The following is a 12,159-nucleotide window of genomic DNA, read 5'->3' on the forward strand; positions in this document are numbered from 1 at the left end:
CTGGTGCATACAAATGCTAAATGTGATACTATTAACTTATTAACATTTATGTCCGAGAAAACCTTTTATAATTACATAATACATTTATAATTACAGTTTATGTATTCTTGATTACATATTACGGTTTTTTAATTACGTGTTGTATTTCTCAATTACATATTAAGATTTCTAAATTGCACAATTTGTTTCTCAATTACATAAGAATTTCTAAAAATGCACATTTTAATTTAAGACATAATTTAGACGTCTTTTAAGTCTTTTAAGTCAGCGTTTTAGGAGGAATTGCTCAGCATTACGTGAATGAAAATTTAAACAAAATTGCTTAAAATTTTATTCACGTTAAGCTGAGCAATTTACTCCAAAAACGCTGATTAATTGCTCAGCTTTATGTGAATAAAGTTTTGATCAAAATCGCTCAAATTTTTATTCACGTAAGGCTGAGTAAAGTTACTGAGTAAAAGCAATTGCTTTTCTATATTCAACATGGCTTTTATGTTTACTGAGTTAAAATATCAATCCAAAATGCATGCGTGGATTAACAAATTTTTATGACACTCCCCTAATTTGTAGAGAATATCTACAAATTCTCATCAAAATGTTCATCAAGAGCTGTTATTTTAATAAGTTCCTCAGCCTTTTATTTCGCCATTCGTGAAGGTCTTTGCTTCAGAGTTTTTGTTTGCTCTGCTGATATGTTTTCGCTAGGTTTAGAATCATTTAGAAATTCCTTGATCTCAGTAGGATCTTGGCAAATTTCCAACGGATAAAGCATCTGAATCGGTCTTTCCACTACTTGATTATTTCCCGTTCTTAATTTAGCACCGTGGATTATATTATCTTCTCCGCGAACAAGTTTTGTTACCATACCAATTTTCCACTCACCTCTATTCTTTACTTCTCCTTTAAGTAAGAAAATCTCTCCCACTGCTATGTTCTTTTGGTTATAGCCTTTGCACTGGTGATTTTATCGTAATGATCTTAAATACTCGTTTGTCCACCTTTTCCACGCTAAGTTCTTGCATTTGTGGTATACCGTATTGTTCGTGTAGTCGTTTTGTTCTTAAAATCTTCATCATCGTCATCTTCTGCATTTTCGGAAGGGATCGTAATACCTTTCCTATGTAAAATCATGTTTGGTGTTAATATCGGAAGTTGAATATCGTTCTCGATATATCCTAATGGTCGGTTATTCAACGTATTTTCAATATCAATCAAAACTTCTTTAAGTCGTTCGAAAGTCAGACGAATCCTTCCAGCTGCTTTGTGTAATGATCTTTTTACTAACCCCACCATTCTTTCAAAGAAACCTCCCCACCATGGGCTTCTTGCTAAATTAAACTTCCATTTTATGTTCATTTCACCTAAGTATTCGTTTATCAGCGGGTCTCTCTGCAATCGTCGGAGCCACCTTGCAGTACTTACAATTGTTTTAGCATTGTCGCTTATTATGAGTGCAGGTGTGTCCCTTCTTGCAATCATTTCTTATACACTTCTTCGAAAATCTTTATTTTCCATTGTTTTTAGTAGATCCAAATGGATTGCTCTTGAAGTTGCACATGGATAAAGTACAATGTACGGTTTTTTGTAACACTCTTTGCTTACTTTATATTCGATTGGGCCAGCGAAATCCAAACCAATAGTTTCAAAGGGGTATTTACTTTTAGTTCGATACTTTGGCAAATCAGCTGTTAATGGAGCTTGTAATGGTTTGTACCTGAATCTTGTACACCAATTGCAATCGTATATTATTGTTTTTACTTAGCTACGTAAGGTATCTGTCCAATAATGCTCACGAAACTTGGACATTGTTAGACCAACCATCCCATGGTGAGTCTGTGCATGTTCTCTTTGAATAACCAAGTTTGTAAAGGGATGTTTGCGAGGTAAAAATATTGGGTGCTCACCTTGTATACGACCCATGCAAACTAATAGCCCATCGTGATTTCTATGTAATTGAAATCTTTCTGAAGTTTCTTTATATTGTTTGGATTTTTCAAATTCGTATTGAGCAATTTTGATCAAGCCAGCCGTGTATCTCCATAACTGGGTGTCCTTCAAGTGCCAATTTAACGTAATAAGAGCATTAGCTAACATGTATCCCGAAATCAATTTAAGTCTGGAAATAGAACAACCTCGCTTTGATATGCGTGATTTGGCTGTAATCAATCCTTGAGTTACTTTGTTTCCTTGATGTACTACTACATATATTGCACTGCAGCAGCCATCTTTGCTTGCATCACCAAATCCATGGATTTCAATCTTTTTTATTATGTTTCAAAACAGTTATACTTCTTGGTATTGGTGTAAGGTCTTGTAAAGTATTTTTCCAAAGCATCCATTCCTTTGTTAATTCAGGTGAAAATTTTTCGTCCCAAGCAAACTTTAAATCACAAATTTTTCTATATATAAGTTTTGCCGTTAGTGTTATTGGGGAAATCACACCAAGTGGATCAAAAACTCTAGCCTAACTTTTTAAAATTCCTCTTTTGGTTGTGATGTTTTTTTGGCGAGTTGGTCTACAATCCATTAATAAAGTGTCCTCATTTTTTTCCCACAACAAACCAACAATTTTTGAATAACGTTTATTTTGTTCATTGATGGTAACTTCATGATAGTTCTCTTTTGAATCATTGGTTTCCAATACTGGAAAGTTCGAGTGCCATTTGTGAAGCTGGAATCCTCCCTTTTTGAACAAATGAATTGCTATTTTTTAAATACAGGTTGCAATCTGTTTTGTAAAATAACATAGAGTAGTAAGGGTTGCAATGGAGGACCAATATGAAAACAGTCGTTAAGTGAGGGTGATCTGTATTCTTTAGCTGACGCGTCAAAAAAAATCCTTAGCTTGGTTGTTTCGGAGTCCTCTTTTATCACTGCTTGATGAGGCATGTAGAATATTCGCTTGCCAGTTGGATTGTTTGGTGCATACTCAATTATCCCATCCTTGAGATGTTCTTGAATAATAGCGTTATATTTTATGAGATCATTTAGTTTCTTTTCCAGTTTCCTTAGTAAACTATACAACCTTGAGATGCTCCCGTCTGAATAAGATGCCAGTTTTGAACATTCCTCTTTGATAATCCAGTGTGATAAAAATCAGTTGAATCTTGTTGTAGCTGTTCTTTAAATTATTCATATACTTCATTTTGATTTCCTTTGCTTTGATCTTTTAGACCAAGAACATCCAAGCTATATAGTTCTTTGTAACAGTCGTTGATTGACTTTGTAAAATATAAACAGTCCGAGGTGCTTTGTCCTTGTCCCATAACCGTCCATCCAAATATGGTTTCTTCTGCAATAGCTTCTCCATCATTTCCAGTCCTGAAACCTTTCAAATTTATTCTTGCAATATCACCAGCACCAATTATAAGATGAATTTTATGATCATCGTAGTCATCTTCCTTATGAAAATGCAATCTCTCTAAGTGTTTGAATTTCCTTTTTAGGACAGATATCCTCGGATTTTGTAGTACTGTAAGCACTTTCCTTTCTAACTTGTAGAGTTTAATATCAAGGCTGTTGCGTACGTTTATTGAATATAGAGTTGTGTAGAACAACAGAAGGTTTTAATGCACTGATCTAGTCATTGTTTCAATGTTTTGCGATTTCCAATTATTTGGCTCTAACTTTAGGTACTTGATTAGCGTAGATGAAGCATACGAACTACCAGCTTCCGTATCCAAGAGTGCTCTCACTTTATATTTGCAAACGTTCACAACCACTGTGGGATGAATAGTTTGCCCTTCGTATCCAGTCATAAGGATACCCTTTTTTGATTCGTCTTCATTAACCCCAGTGCATATAAATGAATGATGCCTTCCATAACAATGGTAGCAAAAACGTTTGCTACAACAGTTGGATACTGTGTGGTTTGTTGACGTGCAGTTAAAGCAGCAATGGTTTTCTTTAAGATATTGTTTCCTTTGCTGTGTTGAATGAAGTTTCGTACATTCGTGGCTGCGATGATTTTGCGAACTGCAGTAGATACAGCCAATGTTTCTAGTTTCGTTATGTTGGAAGTGTTTTTCCATTTAATTTTTGTGCTCCCAAATATTGTGGGGTTTTGAATTTTCTTTTCTGATATTATTTCTTGGTCGTCCAATAGATGATTCTGGGTTTCGTATCGTATATTCATGTAGAGCTTCAATTAGCTGTTCAAGCCATTTTGGATCTGTTCGAGTAATATCAGCTTTAACAGGGCCAAGTTTGTCAAGAGTTTCGCGTACCAGTATTTCTGCTGTCTCCAATTTGTTTAAAGTTTTCAACGAGTTTATGCTTACATTTAATTTTATGTAAAAATAATGTATTTGATCCACGTCGGTATTTTTTATGTAGGGAAGATCCATGATATCACGACCATGCTGGCGTATAATTTCAGAAGTGATTCCATATTTTTGATTTAGAATAATTTTCGCTTTTTCATAACCATTTGCATTAAAAGGGAGTCCAGAAATTTCCTCTTTTGGCGTGTTTGATAATAGTTCACGTAAGTATGATAATTTAGTTACTGGAGGATAGCTTGTGCTGTCAATTTCTGTGCTGAATTGTTCCCAAAACCGCACCCAATCCAGAATAGTCCCATCAAATTTTGAAATTTGTAGTCTGGGAAGTTTTGCTTTACAATCATTTGTGTGTGCACTGTGCATGCTTTTAGTTGTTTCTTGCTTTCGTTCATTTAGTTCTTCTTTTACACGAGCAATTTCTTCCTGTATCTTCTTCTTTTTTGTAACTTCTCTTTCTATACGTATTCTTCCAGTGAGGTTAGAAGTTCACTTCGCTGTTTAATTAAGTTGTTCTGTTGTTCGTACCAGTTGTCGATTTCTTCATTGTCGGCGTTTTCTTCGTCTCTTTTTAATTCTTCTATGTTTTAAATTAAGTTAAAAGTCTCCGACAGTTTTGCTTTGATAGTTGGTTCTAATCTATCTAGTGTGTGCATATCGTTATTGTTCAATGATATGCGTACTTCCAGACCAAGTCGCTCAACTTTTGTTAATGTTAGCTCCAACTTCCTTGATAGTGTAGCGATTGGATCTTCGCGTTGCTTAGGAGGCATTTTAAATTCTATTGTAATCTTTGATTCCTTAAGTCAGTTGATAGCTTGTAGAGTGTTCAGTAGATTCCAGTGTCCTGATAGGGTCGCCACTTTGTGTTGTGAATTTTTCTTTGTTTTTAACTTACTAAGGAAGATCAACTCAACGCATTTTTTGCAACTTGTTTTTATATACTCTTATTAAGAAAACAGCGTTATTTATACTAAATCTGACATAGTTGGCAATTATCAGTAACTAAAATTAAGATAATAATTACCAACTTTCTACCATATATTAATTATTGTAAAAATACTAGAGGTCATTGAGTGGTTTAACAAATGTTTATGACAGTACATTTTTTTTTATAAGCATACGCCTTATAAGTATATCTAGGCTCGGATTTTAATATGAAAGAAGACAAGATAAGCATATTGTTGAATTTAAATATTTTTCTTTAATTTAAACCTTTTAAACAAGATTCGACTAGCTCTAAAACATGGATCGGAAAAATCATTAGTGACCTGCCTCATGATATTATAGCAGCCTTTTTACACTTTTTTGAAATGTCTTTTTAAGTGTTGAAAATCCATTCGCTTTTGTGAATCTTTAAAAAACACAGATTTAACAGATCAAACAAAGATGCGGCTGGAGTTGAAACTGACGCAGCTTCCACAATAACCAAAATAAAGCATGTGTGCGTAATACCATACATGAAGTTGATTTGGAGATTTTTTTTCAAAAAGTTTTTTTTTTAATTTAAAAACACACAGATAGTTGTGCATTTTAAAATTTAAACATATCGTTTACCGGTTTTGTGTTGTGTAATTTCTAATTATAAATAACTAATAAATAAATAATAATAACTAAACCTGTTAACAAAAGGCATTTTTTTAAAATATATCTTGTTAACAAAGTTTTACCATTTTTTTGCGGCGATGCGGCTTCTCGGCTATCACCGTGGCATTTACAATAGCAGTGGTTTCTTCTTTTAATATTTTTATCATTAAATACCCGCATAACCTACCAGCATTTCTATGGTACACGCTTTGTTCTTTGAAGGAAGTAATTGTTTAATCTTTTAGTTATTTAAGTATTTATATATTGTAAATCTTTGAGTATTTAAATTGGAAATTTTACATCTACTATTATCTGCAGTTTATTAGTTTTTTTGAGGATATTTATTATTTTAAGGGGCTCTATGAATAGATTGAGGTGGTATTGCATCGCCCATACCTTCTTTGAGTCCCTGTCTGTTTTTAAATTGTCTTATTTATTTATATTTTTTACGTGAAACTCATATTTAACTTATTTTATTAAACAGCAAAATATATACTACAAAAAAAAAAGATAAATAAATAAATAAAACAAAATCAATAAAAGAAGAAACAATAAAATGAGTAAAAAAAAGAGAGAGAAATGAGAAAAGGAACAAACTACCCGAGCAAATAACTTTCTACTCATCTTTACTTTTTTTTAAAATTAGACTGGATCACTGGTTGGGGATAAAATTCGGAACGAATATTTATAAAACTGGTTGTTTAGAGAAAGGTATTTTCCCTGCTTGCTGTATGTATATATTGTAAGTATATTTTACGCCTGCAACTATAATAATAATAATAATAATAATAATAATCAAAATCAAATTCTGAATTATACCTTTATTTCAACATTAGTTATATGCACTTTCATATTGGTGATCTTTGCAGCCTAATTAGTTTACTTACCATTCTTCCAATAGCATTTGGAATATCGGAATCTAATTTGTACATTAACGATCCCAATATAATTGACATAAGTATAAATGGCTATAATATCGAATGATACTCCACTAAAGCTAAAGACGAAGGCGTTTTTCTATACTTAAAATCCAATCTAAACTGCAATATTCGAAAAGATCTTGTAGTAAATATCTCAAAATATCTAGAATCTATCTTTATTGAAATCATCAGTCCTTTTAAGAAAAAAATATCACGATTGACTCTATATAACAGCATTCATCAATGAACTCTAAAGGAATTTTTTCTGATTATTTTAATTCTTTACTTGAAAGACTTGGTTTTAAAAATTAACAGGTTATGCTAATGGGTGACTTTGATATGGACTTACTAAACTACAATGAATCCATTATTATCTCTGATTACCTTGACATTCTAAGTTCTTATTCTTTTTTTCTAACAATAATTCAACCAACACGAGTAACCTATAAATCTAAAACAACTATTGAAAACATCTTTTTAAATTTTCAAATTTAGTTTCAGCAATTTAACAATATCAATTTCAAATCACATGGTACAGTTTGTTTGCATTCCAAGTACTCCTTTCAAAAAAACAAGATTCATAACAACTGAAAGATCATTTAAGAATTTCAATGATAATAAATTTATTCAGGATATTTCTAATGTTGACCGGGAGTTTCGTATTAAAAATGGTAATAATGTCAATAAGTCTATTAAATTCTTCTTATAAACGTTTATCACAACTCTTAATCGTAAAAGATATCTTCTAAAAATCATCTTCTAAAAGTATAATCTTCTAAAAGTATCATCTTTTAAAAGTATTATCTCTGACTATTTAAAAAATTCTAATTCTTTCTTTTTTAATTCAGTGACTAAAAATGAGGTGTCGGATTTAACAAAAATACTCTACAAAATAAGAAAATATTTAGATCCAAATAGTATTTCCCAACACATTCTTAAACTTAATTCTCATGTTATTTGTGAGCTTTTTTTCCAGATGTTTTGAAAATAGCCAAAGTCATTTCTATACATAAAAAAAGGTTCTCTAATGGACCGCACAAATTATCCACCAATTTCTCTTCTAAAATTAGCAAAATATTTGAAAAAGTCATGTACAACAAACTTTATAGTTTTTTTGACAAAAATCAATTTTTTTACAAACATCAGTATGGATTTTGTAGCTCCACAACTCATACACTTATTAAAGTAACTGAAACTAGAAGAAAAGCTCTTGAAAATAAAATTTTGCATGCAGAGTGTTTTTTGACTTAGAGAAAGCCTTTGGTTCTGTTAATCACTCTATCCTCCAAAGTAAATTGAAACACAATGGTGTCCGAGGTATTGCTCTTCAATGGTTTTCATCATATCTTCTTAATAGATTGCAATTTGTCTCTATCAATGAAATCAAATCATTTCCAATAAAATACTCCACAGGTGCACCCCAAGATTCTGTACTAGGACCATTGCTTTTCCTTATTTTTATAATTGACCTTAATATCTGCAAAATTTTAAACGACTCACCATTTTGTTGACGAAACCAACTAACACATAACAAATAAATAAAAAAAGTTAAAAAATTAACATAAATATTAATCATGATTTATCCAATCTACTTCAATGGGTGTGCTCTAACATACTAGGTCTTAATACCAACAAAACTGAACTAATAGTTTTCAAACAAAATCAATCTAAAATGCATAAAAACCGAAACTTTAGATAACTGGCCAAAAAATATTCCTCGAAGTTTCATTAAAATATTTTGCATTCAAAATTGACTCAAATCTATCTTTTTCCTCTCATCTTAAAAACTTAGCAGTGAAATTGCGTAGTTAATCTACAATGCTAGATTATCTAACCTACAAACAAGGCTTTGAAAATAATATACTTTCAACAATATTATTCTTACTATGACATACTTGACTTTCTTTACTAAAATTTTGGTACTAAAATTATGCAAACTTGTTTATCTATTAAATTGTCTATTTTTCTGGAATCATAAACAAGTAAACCTCCCTGCGTCATTTTCCAATTTTTTCACCACGAAAAAAAGTTTTCGTTATTATCTAATCTTATAGCATGGCTTTTTTGTAACAATAATAATTGTATAACATTAATAAATAATTATTATAAAATTAATAAAATAATTTTCATTTAAAATTTTATTTGATGAAATTAGTGTTTAACAATTTAAGTTGAATGTATATATATATATATATATATATATATATATATATATATATATATATATATATATATATATATATATATATATATATATATATATATATATATATATATATATAGGTACGTTCCGTAAATTCCGTAAAAACAGTACGTAAGGTACATTCCGTAAATCACGATTTACGGAACAGATTTTTATGCCAAAATTTTGGTTCTCGTTTTTTTAACTCTTTTTTAGGCAGCGTGGAGCAGACGTATTTTTGTAGAGTTTTTTTTCAGAAACATATATACACATAGATACTTTTTTGAAAGAAGAAGAGCTAATCTTGATTATTTAAAGACTTTTATGTATGGTTACTAAACTTTTTTATGGATTATTTTGCTCCTGAATATTTGGTTGATGTTCACACATGGAATTGTAGTTGAAGAATTGTCGATCCCCTTTTTTTATTATTAAAATAGTTTTCTACATGCATTTCTTATTCACTTGCTCAATTTCAACGAAAAAAAATACCAGCAAATAGTTTAATTAGTGTTAGATTAAGTTTACCACTTTTTTTAGGTAGCCCTAGGCAAACGTTATTTTGTGGTGATTCTTATTTGAAACATATATGAACCCAGACTATTTTTAAAAGACGAAAGGTTAATCTTGATTTTTTTATGACTATAAAGTTAGCACACTTTTTCATGGATTATTTTTTCGAAAATTTTGCCTGAAAATTTGGTTGATGTTCACACATGAAATTGTAGTCGTAGAAATGTCGATCCCCCTTTTTTTATTATTAAAATAATTTTCTACATGCATTTCTTAATCACATGCCAATTTTCAACAAAAAATAAATACCAGCAAATAGTTTAATTAGTGTAGAACTTTTGGTACCTATTTTCGTTTTTGTTGTTGCTGTTTTTTTCGGTAAGTGAAATACGGGGGCGAATAAGGGGGTCGATTTTAAAGAAAATTATTGCAATTTGGTATTATGTTGATTTTTATTATTAGATTAAAATTAAAATGCAAAATATAGATATATTTAATATATATATTGGTTTAACATAAACCTCATCACTTCTTGATGAGGTTTATGTTAAACCAATGTTGTAGTATCATGGTGGCATAGTATTTGGTAAAGCAGTTAACAAACCTCATCTATTAGCAAACACAGTAATGAGTTTTTGGTTGTAACATTGTTTAATGGATCAAAATTTCTTTACAAAATGTTACCAGTCAGAGAACTTGATGCTGAGTTTATTTTTATACAGACAACCCAGATTCTTGATGCAATTAAAAATAATGGGGGCAATGTTGTTTCTATTGTCTGTGATGGTAACAGAGTCAATCAGAAGTTTTATAACTTTTTTGAGAAAAATAAGCATGGTGTATTAAAGACAATATTTTTCTTTTATTTGATTATGTTCATTTATTAAAAAGTATACTTAATAACTGGATCACAGAAAAAACTCAAGAACTTGAATTTTATATTGATGGAGAAAAAAAAAATAGCCCGCTGGGTTGATATTATTAATTTGTACAAGCTTGAAACGAAAAACATTGTTAAAATGTCTAAATTAATGGAAGTTTCTGTTTATCCAAAGCCAATTGAAAGACACAAAGTTAGCATTAGTCTGCAAGTGTTTTGCGATGAAACATTGTCAGCATTAAAAAGTCATCCAGACCTGCATGAAAATGAAGGGACAATTATTTTCATTTCTAAAGTCGTTAAATTCTGGAAAATTTGTAATGTTCACAGTCCATAAGCAGACATTTGTTTGAAAGATTCTAATCGAGCTGCTATTGCTTCTGCTAATGATGACAATTTAAGCAAACTTTCTGCAATGGGTAATTTTGCAATACAACTAAAAAAAAAACAGAAAAAGGAAAAAGAGTCAAATTACTAACAAGAGACACAATTGTTTAGTTCAGACCTGTTATGGTTTGGTTCAGTTGTCAAAATATCTTTTAGATACAACTCATCAGTATGTATTATTAGCCAACTTTACAACAGATCCATTAGAGTAGCTCTTTGGAAAATTAAGACAAGGCTCAGGAGGAACTTGTTTCATTTCCGTTCAACAAGTTCTTGAAAAAGTAACTATATACCGTACAAAGTTGCTATTAAAGTTGGAGAAATGTTCAGATGTATTAGCCAATCTAGGTTCAGATCACTCTTGTCCAAAATGTAAATTTTTTACCAAAGGAGGGTATTTGCTACGTTATTTACAATTTACCTGCTCTGTGTGATTCATTTACTGTTGATATTAAAATGTCATTAGTTTATATTGCTGGGTACATTATTCGTGAAGATGAAAATCCTGATGACACCATTTATTTCTATGAAACGTATGGAAATTTTGTAAAGGACATAAATCGAGGAGGTTTAACAATTCCTGTTGACAAAGTTTATCAATGGGCAACTTGCTGTTAAATTCTTTTTACTGTAGTATATAATGACACTTGTCGGTCATCACTGTGTAACCTTCTTATGATGCTATCAAAATTTTATTCATTAGGTATGCAAAGACATCATGGATTAACAATGACAAATATTTTATTTAATAATTATTGTTGACTCTCTTCACCTCGTTCACACAAGGAGCCAAAGCAGAAGTTGATAAAACTCAGCACAAAGTAAAATGTTTGCAGTGTTTTTAACAAAAACTGTAAAATAGTGTTTAGTAAAATATCTAAAAATCTTGTATTTACTTTTTATTCTCTAAAGATTTTATCTCTTTTTTCTCAAAAATTTACTTTTAATACTTAAAAAACCCATTAATAAATTTTGTGGTAAATGGTAATATTAAATTATAGAAAAATATAAATCTATATATACTAACTAAATTGTTTAAACATAATAAGTTTTAGATACATTTGAGTTAATTTAAAATTGTTATAGATGTTATTTGTTAGTTATATTACAATGTTAGTTATAAACAAAATTGAAAAAAAACAATAATAAATTCATCTTTTCACTCTTTTTAAGTTACTTTTAGTAGATATATCATACAAATACTATATTCATGCGAAAATGACCTAACTGAAAATGTAAATTACTGCGAAGTAATATTTTTAATCTTGCCTCTAGTTTTTTACGCAAGCCGCGCGTTGGCAAGGCCTGTTAATATAGTAAGCTATGTCTTATTGTAATTTTAAATTATTTATCCTAAATCGTAGTTCGGTAAAATACGGTGATAATTCTATCACAAAGCAACTTATAAAA

General features: G+C 30.4%; 1 protein-coding gene across 1 annotated transcript; it reads right to left on the minus strand.

Annotated features, from left to right (window-relative positions):
* Positions 1-1,008: 1,008 nt before the first annotated feature.
* On the minus strand, positions 1,009-1,479 carry LOC136081186 (uncharacterized). The gene has a single exon (XM_065798484.1). The coding sequence runs from the start codon at positions 1,477-1,479 to the stop codon at positions 1,009-1,011; it is 471 nt and encodes a 156-aa protein (XP_065654556.1).
* Between the last annotated feature and the right edge of the window lie 10,680 nt (positions 1,480-12,159).

This window comes from Hydra vulgaris, chromosome 06, assembly GCF_038396675.1.
Source record: "Hydra vulgaris chromosome 06, alternate assembly HydraT2T_AEP".
Classification (NCBI taxonomy): domain Eukaryota; kingdom Metazoa; phylum Cnidaria; class Hydrozoa; order Anthoathecata; family Hydridae; genus Hydra; species Hydra vulgaris.